General features: G+C 42.4%; 1 protein-coding gene across 2 annotated transcripts in view; it reads right to left on the bottom strand.

Annotated features, from left to right (window-relative positions):
* Positions 1-17,445, bottom strand: part of LOC115158029 (growth hormone-releasing hormone receptor-like) — a 63,031-nt gene that overhangs the window by 21,764 nt on the left and 23,822 nt on the right. For both annotated transcript variants that reach the window (XM_029706487.1, XM_029706486.1), the window contains exons 5-10: positions 17,044-17,141; positions 6,668-6,800; positions 5,505-5,658; positions 4,247-4,307; positions 3,878-3,947; positions 3,221-3,312 (exon numbers count right to left, since the gene is read on the bottom strand). In XM_029706487.1, the coding sequence (XP_029562347.1) occupies positions 3,221-3,312; positions 3,878-3,947; positions 4,247-4,307; positions 5,505-5,658; positions 6,668-6,800; positions 17,044-17,141 (608 nt within the window). The remainder of the gene's footprint in view (positions 1-3,220; positions 3,313-3,877; positions 3,948-4,246; positions 4,308-5,504; positions 5,659-6,667; positions 6,801-17,043; positions 17,142-17,445) is intronic.

Below are 17,445 nucleotides of genomic sequence, written 5' to 3' on the forward strand. Positions count from 1 at the left end.
CGACTTCAACTGTAGCTCGTTAATCTGCAACAGAGCTCTTCAATAGACATCTGTGTTTGAACTCCCTGAAAGCAGCCCTAGAGAAGGCCCTAACCGTGTAAAAGAAAAGTGCTTTTGCATTACGATTCAGACTCTCTAATGTACTGCTGAAATGTAGTACACTTAACCGGCGTCATGCAGCAGTCACGCAACTGAAAGGACCGTTCTCTTCAGTAATGGTCTAAATGGACTGGACTTCAGTGACCCCAGAATGTGCTTGAGCAACAAACTGTATTACCTACTACTGCATAAGATACTCAGAATTAGGGTTGCAAAGTTTCTAATTTTACCAGTAAACTACCAGAATGTTTGTACCTTTCAAGGTTTTTATGTAATCTATCACAAGACATCTAGTAGTGCTTTTGGGTACTTCGGGTTATCACAGGTGTCTGTAATTGTCTCTGGCCCTTTGCGTGGCCTTAATCACATGTAAAATAAAGATGAAGATGATTTTAAAATAAAAATGAAATGACAAAGCTGTAAAACATTATCCTAAATATAAACCATCAACTTAGTGAATACCATTGGTGTTTAGTCTGAGAGTTTCAGTATGAAATATCCTTTAGATTTTTATTTACACACTTTTACTTATTTTACTATGTCAATATGTATTTGTTGTGACTGTTTTGGCGTCAAACTGGTGGCTGTTGTAAACAAAGTCAATAGTTGGATGAGTTGCAGAGGTTAAAATTTAAAATTATTCCAAATAATTCCATTGTTGATTAGATGCTTTTTTTCATTAATTTGGGGGGGGGGGGGGGGTTAGAAGGATTACTTAATCCTATCCCAGGTATTCCTTAAAGAGGTGGGGTTTCAGGTGTCTCCGGAAGGTGGTGATTGACTCCGCTGTCCTGGCGTCGTGAGGGAGCTTGTTCCACCATTGGGGTGCCAGCAGCGAACAGTTTTGACTGGGCTGAGCGGGAACTGTGCTTCCGCAGAGGTAGGGAGGCGAGCAGGCCAGAGGTGGATGAACGCAGTGCCCTTCTTTGGGTGTAGGGACTGATCAGAGCCTGAAGGTACGGAGGTGCCGTTCCCCTCACAGCTCTGTAGGCAAGCACCATGGTCTTGTAGCAGATGCGAGCTTCAACTGGAAGCCAGTGGAGTGTGCGGAGGAGCGGGGTGACGTGAGAGAACTTGGGAAGGTTGAACACCAGACGGGCTGCGGCGTTCTGGATGAGTTGTAGGGGTTTGATGGCACAGGCAGGGAGCCCCGCCAACAGCGAGTTGCAGTAATCGAGACGGGAGATGACAAGTGCCTGGATTAGGAGCTGCGCCGCTTCCTGTGTGAGGCAGGGTCGTACTCTGCGAATGTTGTAGAGCATGAACCTACAGGATCGGGTCACCGCCTTGATGTTAGCGGATAGATTGACATAAATGTTTTCTTAAAACCTGTTGGGAATCTTATCCCGGTATTGGGATTCATTGTCATGTGACCATGGCGGGGAATTCAAAACTGCAAGAGTCTAATCATTTCAAATACTCAAATAATCAACTATTTTCCTCCATTTGAAAGATACACATCTCCTAAATCTAACCACGTTGTCCGATTTTCAAAGAGGCTTTACGGAGAATGCATAAAGTTAGGTTATGTTAGGAGAGTACATTGACAATAGCTGTGTGTAATGTTTAGCCAATTTCAAGAAGGGCATCAACATAGACAGAAAACCAGCTAGAATTATGCACTTACCTTTGACAATCTGCATCAGATGACACTCATAGGACATTATGTTATACAATACATGCATTTTTAGTTCCATCAAGTTCATATTTATATCCAAAAACAGCATTTACAGTCGCGGTGAAATTCAGAATTTTTTTCGGCTCGAATGCTCCCAGTGAATCCAGCGTTACAAATCACGGAATTACTATTCGAAAACATTGGTAAATTATAATATTGTCATTCAAAGAATAATATATTATCATCTCGTAATTGCTACCGAATGGCCAGATCTCAAAATAACTTTACTGGGAAATCACATTTTGCAATAAACGGGGTACTATGCTAAGAACAATAGGCTAGGCTATACAGGTTAGCAGCATCTAATATCATAATAACATTGTAAATATCCCTTTACCTTTGATTATCTCCAACAGAAGGCACTGCCAGGAATCCCAGGTCCAGAACAAATGTGGTTTCTTTTGACAAAGTTCATAGTTTATGTCCAAATAACACCAAGTAGTTAGCGTTCAGTAGACTCCCACAAAACGTGGTGGGGGGGGTGTAAAATCACGCCGAAAAGCTAAAAAAACCTAGTAAATAATCTATTTACGTTCGTTCAAACATGTCAAACGTTGTTTAGCATCAATCTTTTGGTCCATTTTTAACGTGAAACATCAGTAAACATCAGTAATATTTTCACACGACCTATCCTGTGTCTAGAAAAACGATTATGACAAATTCACTCTTCTCAGATTTATGCGCAGGCGCAAAAAAATGAAGTGACGACATGTCAACTTCCCTGCATTCTAATTTGCTCTCTGTTAATCATAGACGCTTCAAACAACTTTATAAAGATCGTTGACATCTAGTGGAAGCCGTAGGAGTTGCGAAATGAATCCTTTCTCACTGTGGTATCTATAAAACAATGACACTAAATAGTACAGTCACAAAATTCACATTTTTTTTTTTATCTATTTTTCACAGGTTTTTGCCTGCAATATGAGTTTTGTTATACTTACAGACACCATTCAAACTGTTTTAGAAAATTCAGAGTGTTTTCTATCCGAATGTGTTATTAATATGCATATCCTAGCTTCTGAGTTGGTGTAGGAGGCAGTTAAAAATGGGCACATATTTTTTTCAAAATTTCTCAATACTGCCCCCTAGCCCCAACAGATACCAAAATATCTGAAGATTCCGGCTTTGCAAACCTACTCAGAATACTCAGTCACCCATAATGATTATGATGACTTTGTCTGTGTCCTAAAAATGGAGACTAAGAAAGTTGGCTTCACTCAGATCTCCCATTTCTATGTAGCAGACCGACATTATGATAGATAGTCTACAGCAGATATCATCTAAAGATTGTATCCTATAAATCACCTCCCCTGTCTTTTCCAGTCCGACAACTTCATATTAGAAGGGCCCGATAAAATCATCTCTCCACTGACCTAGGATACCCAACTTTTTGTCCAATTACATTGCTCCTCTTTTGTATCATCCAATGAAAAGACTCCTCACCTGTACTGATCTGAGTTGTTGAACTGGATCAGACGAGGGTTCAGTTTCTGTATCAGGATTCTGATGATGTTCATGAAGAGGATGAAATTAACCTGTGGATAAAAAACTATTTAACACAAATAAAAAAGCTCTGTGTTTTTAATCTATCATTTCATAAACCCCTTTTTTTTAAATTAGCAGTTGTCATGAAGTACTTTACAGTAACACAACACCAGTACAAATCTGGAAAATAGGAGAGACAGAATACAAATATTCCCAGGAGGATTCAATAAAGTAAATCTAAACAAACAAAATCCCTCCATTTCTGGGTTGCATTGACATTATGGCAATAGTGAAGAGACAATCTGTACAGCATAGGACACAGGACAACCTGCTGTGTTGACTACTGGTTGTTCAAGCCCAACAACAGACTTCCTCTTTATACGAGACTAAAACACCTGAATGAATTAAACACAACCAAACAATTAAGAGCCCTAATGGTACCCCTCCCAGAATCAACGGAGATCGATGGAGACGTATCAGAATAGGGCATCAAAGCTTAAAACCTGTCCCTTTAAAAAAAAAACTGCGCTGTGACATAAGTAACATATAATCGGTATGTCCCTTTAAGACAATCACACATTGTGTATGACTGATACCCCCATAGAGCCTAGTCACCCCAATAGAAACCACGATTGGCCCTTTGATGATCCACCAATAGGGAGAGTCCTCGTTGATGTCCCAGCATCTGTAGGAGGAGAGGGTAACGATCGGTCAGACCAAATTCAATAACAGAGATACAGACAGTACAGTACAGTAAATAAAGGCCCTTCAGCTATTTCAGTCTCTGGTGGGAGTAAGAGCAACATGAGCCTTTCTCAGTGCATACTATACTTGCATGTAAAAACTGTACAACCCTTTTGAGAATAGTGAGTTTCAAATCACAAACCATTTTCTATAGGAAAGGAAATGGCCTCAATTAAAGAGAATACCCGATAAGTGTTATGAAATATAGAGTACTGGGAGAGTAAAATGAGTAATACTCACTCAGTATCCTCAAAATACACCCTGGACCCAATCCATATGACTATGAAGACAATGGGTACACCTGAAAATGACAAAAAGTCAAGAAATAAACTTCAAAAGGAAAAGTGAGTGTAGATGGGAAGAGGAACATTTGTTATACTTGTCAGGTTAAAGCCTTATGCTGCTCGGCTGAACATGAAAGACAGCAGTTATATAATAAGATGCACATTTTGGCATAGTAGGCAGGATGCAACAATTATATGCTGAGGTGTCGCACTTACTGAGTAATTATGAAGAATTTAGAACTAAGTACTCATTTCAGTAGCTGCACAGGTTTTACCGGAACTCCTTGATAGCCTACTTCCTGTGCCTCTTCAACACACCTGAATGTCTAAGGAGCAAGAATACCAAAAGTAATGTGTTTAATGAAATGCTTAACTGAGTGGAAGAACACCTGCTGTTAATATCTCAATAAAATGTGCATCATGATCAGATTGGGGGATATGGAGGCAAAAGAAATCATTTGTAAGTCACAATTTCTTGATTCATATGCACTTGATTCATATGACACCCCTCAGCTAAATCGAGAAACTAAAAAAGGATGATGTTTGCACTTCCCAATTCATCTCAGACAATTAGTACTAATAACTATAACAAGCATTCAAAACTAGACAGCATGAAATCCTAAAAGTCACATAAGGGATAAAATAATTATTAAAAAAACAAAACACAAGTGGGAATTGCAGTGGGCTACTAAGTTTAACTTCATTTGTTGCATTATTCAAGTTTACTCCTCTATCTACAGAGAGTTATTTGTGCCATTTAAAAAGAACGAACAGGCAATGTTTTGCACACAGTTGTTTGACCTTGTGTTCATTTACATTTACATTTAAGTAATTTAGCAGACGCTCTTATCCAGAGCGACTTACAAATTGGTGCATTCACCTTATGATATCCAGTGGAACAACCACTTTACAATAGTACATCTATATCTTTTTTGGGGGGGAGGGTAGGGGGGGGGGGTTAGAAGGATTACTTTATCCTATCCCAGGGATTCCTTAAAGAGGTGGGGTTTCAGGTGTTTTTTTGAATTCATTTTAAAATGTGGAGTGGAATCAATATCAAACAGGATTTGAACAGCAACACACTACGAACCAGAGGAGCAAAAATAAATGGCTCTGTACTTCCCACCAAAGGACTTACTAAAGACAAGACAAGACCAGACAAGACCAGACAAGACCAGACAAGACCAGGCAAGGATGATGTATGAGGTGCTCACCCCAGCCCAACAGGCCAAAGCCCCAGAGGCAGCGGCGGCTGTGGTGGAAGGAGGAGAGGAGCAGGGAGTTGAGGTAGAGGGCCTCCACCAGGAGCCAGAAGAAGTTAGCCATGACACAGTAGTGACAGAACACCACTGACGCTTTACAAGCTGCCTGGGAGGGACAATAAGAAAGAGAGAGAGAGACACAGAGAAAGTGAAGGGCGGGAAGGAAGAGGGGAAGAGCGAGAAAGAGAGAGGTAAGAGTAGTGCGAAGACAGACAAACAGGGGCAAATAAGAGTGTCAGAAAGAGAGCATAGCGTGTTGAAAAGCTAGCAAACTGGACCTCTTCCATTTCCCTCTTGACTTACGGTGGAGAGGGTGCAGTGGTTTACTTACGGTGGAGAGGGTGCAGTGGTTGACTTACGGTGGAGAGGGAGCAGTGGTTGACTTACGGTGGAGAGGGTGCAGTGGTTGACTTACGGTGGAGAGGGAGCAGTGGTTGACTTACGGTGGAGAGGGAGCAGTGGTTGACTTACGGTGGAGAGGGAGCAGTGGTTGACTTACGGTGGAGAGGGAGCAGTGGTTGACTTACAGTGGAGAGGGTGCAGTGGTTGACTTACGGTGGAGAGGGTGCAGTGGTTGACTTACGGTGGAGAGGGAGCAGTGGTTGACTTACGGTGGAGAGGGTGCAGTGGTTGACTTACGGTGGAGAGGGTGCAGTGGTTGACTTACGGTGGAGAGGGAGCAGTGGTTGACTTACGGTGGAGAGGGTGCAGTGGTTGACTTACGGTGGAGAGGGTGCAGTGGTTGACTTACGTTGGAGAGGGAGCAGTGGTTGACTTACGGTGGAGAGGGTGCAGTGGTTGACTTACGGTGGAGAGGGAGCAGTGGTTGACTTACGGTGGAGAGGGTGCAGTGGTTGACTTACGGTGGAGAGGGTGCAGTGGTTGACTTACTGTGGAGAGGGAGCAGTGGTTGACTTACGGTGGAGAGGGTGCAGTGGTTGACTTACAGTGGAGAGGGTGCAGTGGTTGACTTACGGTGGAGAGGGAGCAGTGGTTGATTTACGGTGGAGAGGGAGCAGTGGTTGACTTACGGTGGAGAGGGAGCAGTGGTTGACTTACGGTGGAGAGGGAGCAGTGGTTGACTTACGGTGGAGAGGGAGCAGTGGTTGACTTACAGTGGAGAGGGTGCAGTGGTCCGTGTCCTCGCTGGCGAACAGCTTGGCGTCCTTGTTGAACACAGCCATCGCCTTCAGCATGAAGGTGACAAACAGCTGGATGTGAATATAGTTCCTGGCACAGCGAAGCCTCCTGGAAAGAACCACAAAACACAGTCAAGAATGGGGACCGCAGGTCAACCAAAAAAAACACGGTCAGGAGTGCTGGACAAGGGACCACATACACAAAGCATGGTCATGACCAAGGACCAAACACACAAAACACAGTCAAGGCCAAGGACCACACACACAAAACACGGTGAGGACAAAGGACCACACACATGAAATACGGTCAAGAGCATGAGGGGGAAAAAAAACAACAAAACGATCTTGATCAAACAACTACTAACAGGAAGTGAGATTGAAGTTGCACAAGCAATCAACATAAAACAAAACCACCTGTCAACCGACACTTGAAAGACATTATTCAAATGAGGTCCACGAAAGAAGTTGCATAACAACAGGGCGGATTCAGATTCAGAAACAAGAGTTGAGAGAGAGAGAGAGAGAGAGAGAGAGAGAGAGAGAGAGACAGAGAGAGGGTAGTAATCCATAATGCATTCATTACACATCTATAAGAACTTCATGACGGCGTTATAACAGGTCAACTGCATTATTAAAGGTTATTTAAATATAGCCATAGCATATCTATAGCACATTCTTGTCATGCTCCGCAAGAGCTCATATTTAGGTGTCTTAATAGATGCATTACTACAATGACAGCATAGTGTCATCATTATTGCTGTTCTCAAAAGTGTGCTTCTGTCATACCAGTGTTAGTGAATATGCCAAAAGGCCAAACCAAGTTTAGCAAATTACGCTGATATATAGCCTGTACCAGCCCCATTTCCCCCACAGACCAGTAAAAGCCCACACTTACCTTCTTCTCACTGAGGTCCAGTGGTGCATGGGGGAAATGGGGCTAGTTAAGATGGTAAGATAAATATGAGTTCTTGCATAGCATGACATGAACGTGCCATAGATATGCAATGGATATGTCATTAACTTTTAATAATGCAGTTGGGACCTGTTATAACACGTTAATGAATTGCTTATAGTCGTTTCATAAATTCGCTATGGATATGTAGACAAAGTAAATCAGTTAAATAAAAGGTTCAATAAAATAAAAAAGATTTACCGGCGAGCGGGTGCGAGAAAGCAAACAGGACTGTGCTTGGCAGTAGCAGGTGTGCATTATTGAGGCTATACAGTTATACCACTTAGCATTAGCAAAGGCTTAGAGCATCTGCCCCTCTGATTATTACATGTCCAGCTCATACAATCCAAATGTCATGGGCTCTATATATCGCCATCCCCAATGTGTGAGCCCAGTCAGTTCCCTATCACTCGGTCCAACACAGCTATGGGGAGTCCGCGAGCTAGCGCCCTTTACTGAAGAACGTTAGAATCCCGTCTGACAAGGCCAATGAACACTGTGTCTCACCGGAAGCCCCGCCTTCAACAGGTGATAAACCCTCATTCCTTCAATTCATCCGCTCTGCACCTCGAGCTGAGCAGAACCATTCACGCATTTCTTTAAAAAAAACTAAACATTGGAACACAAGATTTATCAGGCTTTTACTCCAACTCTTAAACGGATGTAGCAGGGGCAATATCTGGTTTGTAGCGCGCTGCTCATTGATCTATGTCGCAGAGCAGCTTCGCGATTGTCAGTGGAGTGGCCATCCCCCCCGCGGCAGAAGGTGTCAGGTTTGGTGGGAAATACCTGGCACCGGTGCTAGCTACAGTCAAGCACCGCTTGCCTCTTTTTCCAGACTTCGTCCATGAGCTTAGGGGGTGGAGGCCCGGTCCCTGAACGAGGTCATAATGCTGCAGGTTTACCAGACTGAGTAGTTGGCTGACCTGAAGGAGACGATTTCTCCTACGGTGTTGTTCGGCTCAGCCCTGGAGTATACTGTATGCAGTCTCGTTTTGAGGAGAAAAAGAAGCAGGGGGCAGGAGGACCTTTGCTGCTACGGTGGCATTGTCTTCTAGAGGGTCTGCAGACAGAGTACAGGCGGGTAAGCGGGTAAGCGGGCTGCGCTGGCTTCCTGGTCCAACCCCAAGACTGTTCCTGCTTGTCCTGTTCCACAAGAGCAGCAGCAGTCTGCTTGGCACAGGCACCGTTTTGCTCCCAAGGATGAAGTGAAAGCTGGTCCCTCTGCGGAGCGGGGGAGGCAGCAGCCCCATGTACCTAGCGCGATGAGAATGGAGGTGGCATGGTCCGCTCTCCAGATGTTTGCTTGACAACAGTACCCCCAAGTGGCACGGCCAACCGGGGTACATAACTGGTAGCCGAAGTCCCGAAACCCAGAGTGAACCTGGCTTCAGGCAAACGTCGGTACTTAAACATATTGTTTCTACCCCAAGTTCCACGGTGTTCACGGGTGTCAAGAGTGTCGTCTCCTCCACATGTGAGCTTAATAAAAATAGTCCCGTCAGACACTTGGTTGTTGAGAGTGGTGGAAATTAAAAAAGGCTTGGAAAAATTACCAAATTCTCCCAGTCCGCCCCTTCAGATGGCACTTTACAGGAGACTTGCCGTCTGTGTCGACCAATGGCGTGCATGCGCAGTGTCACCCTGGATGATGCGAACCGTGACGTTGGGGTATAGGCTACAATTTGTTGTGCGTCCCTCACGTTTTTACGACATCATTACTTCGACTGTTCCCGAGGCCTCAGCGCCCGTTTTGAGGGAGGAGATGTCTTCCCTTCTCCAGAAGCAGGTAATCCAAGTGGTTCCTATGTCAGATGCCCAAGACCGCTGGTACAACCGGTATTTCCTGGTTCCCAAAAGGGGTAGGAAAATTCAGAATGCTCACGAACATTCGGATGTTACAGTCAGTGCGCCCAGGTGATTGGTTCACCCCCATCGACCTGAAGGACACGTACTTTCATGTGGCACTATATTTCCATCACAGAAAGTTCCTGAGGTTCTGATTCGAGGCTGCAGCCTCTGGTTTCTGGTCCTCACTTTCAGGCTTTCCGTTTCGCCACGCAAGTTGTGGAGGCGCCTATGCAGTGTCTGGGGCTCAGGATATTGGACTACCTGGACAATTGGCTGGTGGAAGCAGAGTCGATGGAGATGGTTTCCCATGTTCAGTCTGTCTGGTACAAGCATTATGTATGTACATTGAGCGGACCAGGAGTGACCAACTTCTTGTCTGTTTTGCTAATCTGGCTCTGGCATATGACAGCAAAAGTCAGGAATTACCTAACCCCACTTTCCGGCACACCATCATTTTCTGTTAACAAATCTGTGCACCCAGATGCAATTCAATGCATAGTAAATTTACTGTTGAAGAAAATGCCTCTTTATAATTTGCGATGTGGTATAGGCTATACTTAAGCAGAGGTGTTTTTAGGATTTCCACACACAGTTAGCAGGATCAGATTTTTTATTTTAAAAAAAAAACACATTTCATGCAATTCTACGTCAGTTACATGATAGAAGACATACAATGAATCTTTTTTAGCAATACACAAATGACCAAAATGAGTGGCTACTCTGACACTGAAAAACTAAGATCAATCTGGTCTTGAATTCAAACAAAGTTGTTATCAAGGCAAAGGTTGGCTACTTTGAAATATAAAATATATTTTCATTTGTTTAACACTTTTTTGGTTACTTCATGATTCCATATGTGTTATTTCATAGTTTTGATGTCTTCACTATTATTCTACAATATATAAAACAGTACAAATAAAGAAAATCCCTGGAATGAGTAGGCGTGTCCAAACTTTTGACTGGTACTGTAGTTAGCTAGCTAGGTAATGAACTAAGTGTAAATCGCAGCTAGCTAGCTGTGTTTTACACTTAGCTAGCTAGCTAACCAACTAGGCAGTTATCAAAGACACTCACTCAGGTAACTTACCATACTTTTCTGACCAACTAGACATTACTTTAGCCACCATCGGCCGTCTCCTTCTTGCCTACTCCCATCTATAGGTCTTCTAGGTTCCAAACTACACTGCTCAAAAAAATAAAGGCTACGCTGCCGCCCCGTGAAGACCAAGGAGCTCTCCAAACAGGTCAGGGACAAAGTTGTGGAGAAGTACGGATCAGGGTTGGGTTATAAAAAAATATCATCCCACGGAGCACCATTAAATCCATTATTAAAAAATGGAAACAATATGGCACTACAACAAACCTGCCAAGAGAGGGCCCCCCACCAAAACTCACGGACCAGGCAAGTAGGGCATTAATCAGAGGCAACAAAGAGATCAAAAATAACCCTGAAGGAGCTGCAAAGCTCCTCAGCGGAGATTGGAGTATCTGTCCATAGGACCACTTTAAGCCGTACACTCCACAGAGCTGGACTTTACAGAAGAGTGGCCAGAAAAAAAGCCATTGCTTAAAGAAAAAAATAAGCAAACATGTTTGGTGTTCGCCAAAAGGCATATGGGAGACTCCCCAAACATATGGAAGAAGGTACTCTGGTCAGATGAGAATAAAGTTGAGCTTTTTGGCCATCAAGGAAAACGCTATGTCTGGCGCAAACCCAACACTGCTCATCACCCTGAGAATACCATCCCCACAGTGAAGCATCATGCTGTGGGGATGTTTTTCATTGGCAGGGACTGGGAAACTGGTTAGAATTGAAGGAATGATGGCTGGCGCTAAATACAGGAAAATTCTTGAGGGAAACCTGTTTCAGTCTTCCAGAGATTTTAGACTGGGATGGAGGTTCACCTTCCAGCAGGACAATGACTCTAAGCATACTGCTAAAGCAACACTCGAGTGGTTTAAGGGTAAACATTTAAATGTCTTGGAATGGCTTAGTCAAAGCCCAGACCTCAATCCAATTGAGAATCTGTGGTATGACTTAAAGATTGCTGTACACCAGTGGAACCCATCCAACTTGATGGAGCTGGAGCAGTTTTTCCTTGAAGAATGGGCAAATATTCCAGTGGCTAGGTGTAAAAAGCTTATAGAGTCATACCCCAAGAGACTTGCAGCTGTAATTGCTGCAAACGGTGGCTCTACAAAGTATTGACTTTGGGGGGGTGAATAGTTATGCACGCTAAAGTTGTTTTTTTTGTTTTTTTTTTTACTTATTTCTTGTTTGTTTCACAATAAAAAATATTTTGCATCTTCAAAGTGGTAGGCATGTTGTGTAAATCAAATGATACAAACCCTCAAAAAAATCAATGTTAATTCCAGGTTGTAAGGCAACAAAATATGAAAAATGCCAAGGGTGGTGAATACTTTCGCAAGACACTGTATGCACTACTCATTATTGTTTGTGGGGTTTTAAAGTGAAACATGGGCTTTAAGAGTCTATTGACGCACCCGTGCATGAATCTAAGTAACATAATAATACAAATCCCTATCAAAATCTGTTAGTTTAAGCTACAGATATCAGGTTTTTGCATGGGCTTTTTTTCTGAGCCTGTGTAATGTAGTATGTGAAATCTAAAACCACTTGAAGCTGGGATGTCCCACCTACCATTTAATTTTCTCTTCCGACTGTCCATCAACTCCTGGCTGAACCCTAGATCACAGCCACTGAAAAAGCACATGCCTGCAATCGTTACATCGTAGCACAGCAGGAGAGAGTGGTTTATCACCGTAGCACATTGAAATCGATTTATAGCCATTCATCTAAAAGAATTCACGATTTTAACAAGTTCAGGGGGCCAAGTTAGAGCTCTGTGAGACGTTCACAGCTATGGGTTCAGACATTTTGATCAAGAGAGACCTTTAGAAAATATGCACATTTTCTATATCACTAAATATGTATTTTACAGTTATAAGGAATGTGAAATCTTATAGTTAGTTGTTTTAAAATTTGATTAGACTATATTTAGAGAGCATACAAGTAATTGCAAGCCTTATTCATGCAGTTTTGTTGAATAGGAAATACATCACATACATTTTTTTCATATTTTTTTATTTTTTAGCATATTTGTACTGTGTACTTGAGCTTGTGTCCTCAAAAGTGACTACACCTCAGCAATAACTATTTTGACCAGAAAGGTGATTTTGAACATTTATTTCAGTATTCAACATTATGATAAATTATTGTTTATGGCCCTCATGATAAATAATTACTTTTGGGGATTACGCAGATAACATTTAGTTACATTTAACTGGTTAATATAAGGAATTTGAAATGATTTAAACTTTTACTTTTGATACTTAAGCATATTTAAAACCAAATACTTTTAGACTTTTACTCAAGTAGAATTTTACTGTGTGACTTGTGTTTACTCAAGTCATTTTCTACTAAGGTATCTTTACTTTTACTAAAGTATGAAAATGGGGACTTTTTCCACCACGACATATATAATACATACAATGGGCTTCAGCCCCGGTAAGCATCTGCATTGCCCGGTAAGCCCCTGCATTACTCCGGACCTGCTTGAGAGAACGCTAATGCTCAGTTAGACACATCTACAGATGTGTCTATCTCAGCATCATAAAAGCTGTTAGTATTTCAACCCCATAAAATATGCATGAAAGCCAAACTGAAATCTTATCAGAAACATGTTGGGTCGTTTTCACAGAAAAATATTTCACAAGTGTTGGGGGGAGTTATAGCATTTTCTTTCCGGTCCCTAAATGTCTTTGCTCCATGAAAGAAGCAGAGATGACAGAGAAAACTTTACCAATGTCAACAAGATTAAAGCATCAATTTATGGCATTCTGGTGAGCAAGGGTTAATTTAGTCTTCCAGGACAACATATGACTGAAGAGAAGCTGCATGTATCTAATTATAGACGAGTTGACTAACAAATAGCCTACCAAAATGTCTGAATTTATAAGCAGAAACATATCTAAATCCCCCCAAATATATCCTGCACCCCCTATCAAAAAATCATTTATTACCCGGCATGGTCAATCCGACGTCTGCAGAGGCCGCATCACATTAAATGCTGTACGGCCACTGCAGACGTCGGATTGACCATGCAGGGTAATACTTCTTGCGCTTCTCTGAACAGAGCAGAACTGTTGTGAAGGAAGAAGTAAGGTAAGTAGGTTTCAGGACCTCCTGCCCCCAACTACCGTCAACCAATCATGTCAATGCGGAGCTATACAGAGCCGAACATGTGGGTGGCTTAAGGCGATGCGGTACAGAGTTCGATTTGGCCTGCCACAAGCCTCCTGAGGCTTCGGAATTGCGCTACACCTTCCATACTGAGCCTCCGGACCACATTGCCAGATCAAGCATAAATTGCCTCAGATTTTCATTTTAGTCAGACGGTCGTGGATTGGTTATTAGCAATTACGGGCGGAACAAATAGCTGACCCGCTCACCGATAGTAGGCGCCCACCCACCAGGGGTCTGGTGGCATCTTGGACAGAGATATGTGTGTTGCAGCGAGTTGGGCATCACCACACATTTTTATGAGTTTTTAATCGCTTGGATGCCACTACCCCCAGTGCAGATTGAACAATACCCGGGTACTGCAGGTTTTCCTGTCCAGTTGTAACTCTGGGTGGTCTGCCATGGGCCATTTTTGTTGGTGTTTGCTGGGGTCGTCTTGCGGCGTGATTTCATGTACCCATTGCGGTGTTGTACATAGCTGAAAGGGAACGAAGTTATGACTAACTACTGTTCCCTGAAGGACCGCAACAAGGTACGACACCTGTTCGGCCTGTGCTGCCAGTTCTGGGCTCGGTGAAGAGAGGTACTGAATTGAAGGAATTAATCCGTGTCTCGGGTTAATCACCTGTGTAAAACAGGGCTTCCGGTGAGGCACAGTGTTCATTGGCTTTGTCAGGCATGATTAGTTTGTTCTTCAGTAGGGGGCGATATTTAAAATAAAATAAATAGAATGACAAAGCTGTAAAACATTATCCTAAATATAAAGCATACATTTAGTGAATACCATTGGTGTTCACTAAATGTTATGAAGTTTCAGTATGAAATATCCTCTTTAATTTATTTAAACAATATGGACCCAGATGTAAAAAAAGACATACTATATATGAATACATTTTATTAAGTTATTCAAGTATACAATACCAACAAGTTACTATAGATTGCCATCGATTCTTTTGTTAATTACCAAAATGACTGCAGATTCCGGTAACTTTGCAACCCTAGTCATAACTATATGACATAAAACACCAGTGTCTTTTACTTTCATTAATTAAAGAGACTCCCTTTAATTTGGTACGAGGCAGAGAGAGAGCCAGAGCGAGAGCGACAGCAAATCACAATCTATGGATTTGTCTCTTTCAGAGTGGCCACATGTTTGATTAGATTAGACTGCAAAAAAAAGGTCTGGAGGGAGAGAAGGGAGGAGAGATGAGAGGAGGGAGGAAAGCGTGCTAGACATTCTCTCAACGGGAATGTCTGAATCCAACATAAGTGTAGCGGGGAGAAATGGAGTGCCATTGTCCCTCATTGGTGACAGGGCTCCTAGACTTCACCCCAATGGTAAAATGTACAGAATACAGCACGGCAAACTATAGGTTTTCTTAGTCTGAGAAGTAGTGTTGGTTACGTCTCGTCCTCATTGGTCTATAATCCCCCTTTATAAGGATCTGATCACATCTCTACTTCTGTAAGTCCGAGTTATATTGAGAAATCTTTCATTTGACTAATATACAGTTGAAGTCGGAAGTTTACATACACTTAGGTTGGAGTCATTAAAACTCGTTTTTCAACCACTCCACAAATTTCTTGTTAACAACCTATAGTTTTGGCAAGTTGGTTATGACATCTACTTTGTGCATGACACAAGTAATTTTTCCAACAATTGTTTACAGACAGATTATTTCACTTATAATTCACTGTATCACAATTCCAGTGGGTCAGAAGTTTACATACACTAAATTGACTGTGCCTTTAAACAGCTTGGGAAATTCCAGAAAATTACGTCATGGCTTTAAAAGCTTCTGATAGGCTAATTGACATAATTTGAGTCAATTGGAGGTGTACCTGTGGATGTATTTCAAGGCCTACCTTAAAAATCAGTGCCTCTTTGCTTGACATCATGGGAAAATCTAAAGAAATCAGCCACGACCTCAGAAAAACAATTTTAGACCTTCACAAGTCTGGTTCATCCTTGGGAGCAATTTCCAAACGCCTGAAGGTACCACGTTCATCTGTACAAACAACAGTACGCAAGTATAAACACCATGGGACCACGCAGCCGTCATACCGCTCAGGAAGGAGACACGTTCTGTCTCCTAGAGATGAACGTACTTTGGTGCGAAAAGTGCAAATCAATCCCAGAACAACAGCAAAGGACCTTGTGAAAATGCTGAAGTAAACAGGTACAAAAGTATCTACATCCACAGTAAAACGGGTCCTATATTGACATAACCTGAAAGGCCGCTCAGCAAGGAAGAATACACTGCTCCAAAACCACCATAAAAAATCCAGACTACGGTTTGCAACTGCACATGGGGACAAAGATCGTACTTTTTGGAGAAATGTCCTCTGGTCTGATGAAACAAAAATAGAACTGTTTGGCCATAATGACTATCGTTATGTTTGGAGGAAAAAGGGGGAAGCTTGCAAGCCGAAGAACACCATCCCAAGCACGGGGGCGGCAGCATCATGTTGTTGAGGTGCTTTGCTGCAGGAGGGACTGGTGCTCTTCACAAAATAGATGGCATCATGAGGGAGGAAAATTATGTGGATATATTGAAGCAACATCTCAAGACATCAGTCAGGAAGTTAAAGCTTGGTCGCAAATGGGTCTTCCAAATGGACAATGACCCCAAGCATACTTCCAAAATTGTGGCAAAATGGCTTAAGGACAACAAAGTCAAGGTATTGGAGTGGCCCTCACAAAGCCCTGACCTCAATCCTATAGAAAATATGTGGGCAGAACTGAAAAAGTGTGTGAGAGCAAGGAGGCCTACAAACCTGACTCAGTTACACCAGCTCTGTTGGGAGGAATGGGGCCAAATTCACCCAACTTATTGTGGGAAGCTTGTAGAAGGCTACCCGAAACGTTTGACCCAAGTTAAACAATTTAAAGGCAATGCTACCAAATACTAATTGAGTGTATGTAAACTTCTGACCCACTGGGAATGTGATGAAAGAAATAAAAGCTGAAATAAATCATTCTCTCTACTATTATTCTGACATTTCACATTCTTAAAATAAAGTGGTGGTCCTAACTGACCTAAAACAGGGATTTTTTACTAGGATTAAAGGTCAGGAATTGTGAAAAACTGAGTTTAAATGTATTTGGCTAAGCTGTATGTAAACTTCCGACTTCAACTGTAATTTCTGTGAGTGGACCATGGAAAATCATGTGGAATCTGGAACTGTTCTAGCCATTCTATTTCTTTATCCCAATCAATCAATGAATTAATCAACAAATGAATCACCTGGTACACCAGGTTACAACCTTTGACCTCCACCTACCTGAAGAGCAGCAGAATCACCACGGCGATGGACAGGAAGAACAGGGAGGTGCCGTAGCCAATGGAGTAGATCAGCTTCACTGTGGCAAAGTATGACTCCTGCATGGAATTCACATACAGAGAAGCAGACATCACAGTTTCAGAGTAGGAGTGCTGATCTAAGATCAGGTCTGACCGTGTGCCCTATCCATATAAATGTTATTCATAAAGGCCAAACTGATCCTATACCAGCATTACAACTTAGACTGTAAAGATGGGCCCAGTTTCCTGCAAAAGTTGGCATTTATAAAAAACGGAACTTGTCCTTACCTCCACGCAAACTATAGAGCTTGTGTACGTACATATTCTTGTGGTCAAAGCAAATGGGGGATATGATGATAGGCTTATTGAGAAAAAATATATT

The sequence above is a fragment of the Salmo trutta genome, chromosome 22, assembly GCF_901001165.1.
Source record: "Salmo trutta chromosome 22, fSalTru1.1, whole genome shotgun sequence".
Classification (NCBI taxonomy): Eukaryota; Metazoa; Chordata; class Actinopteri; order Salmoniformes; family Salmonidae; genus Salmo; species Salmo trutta.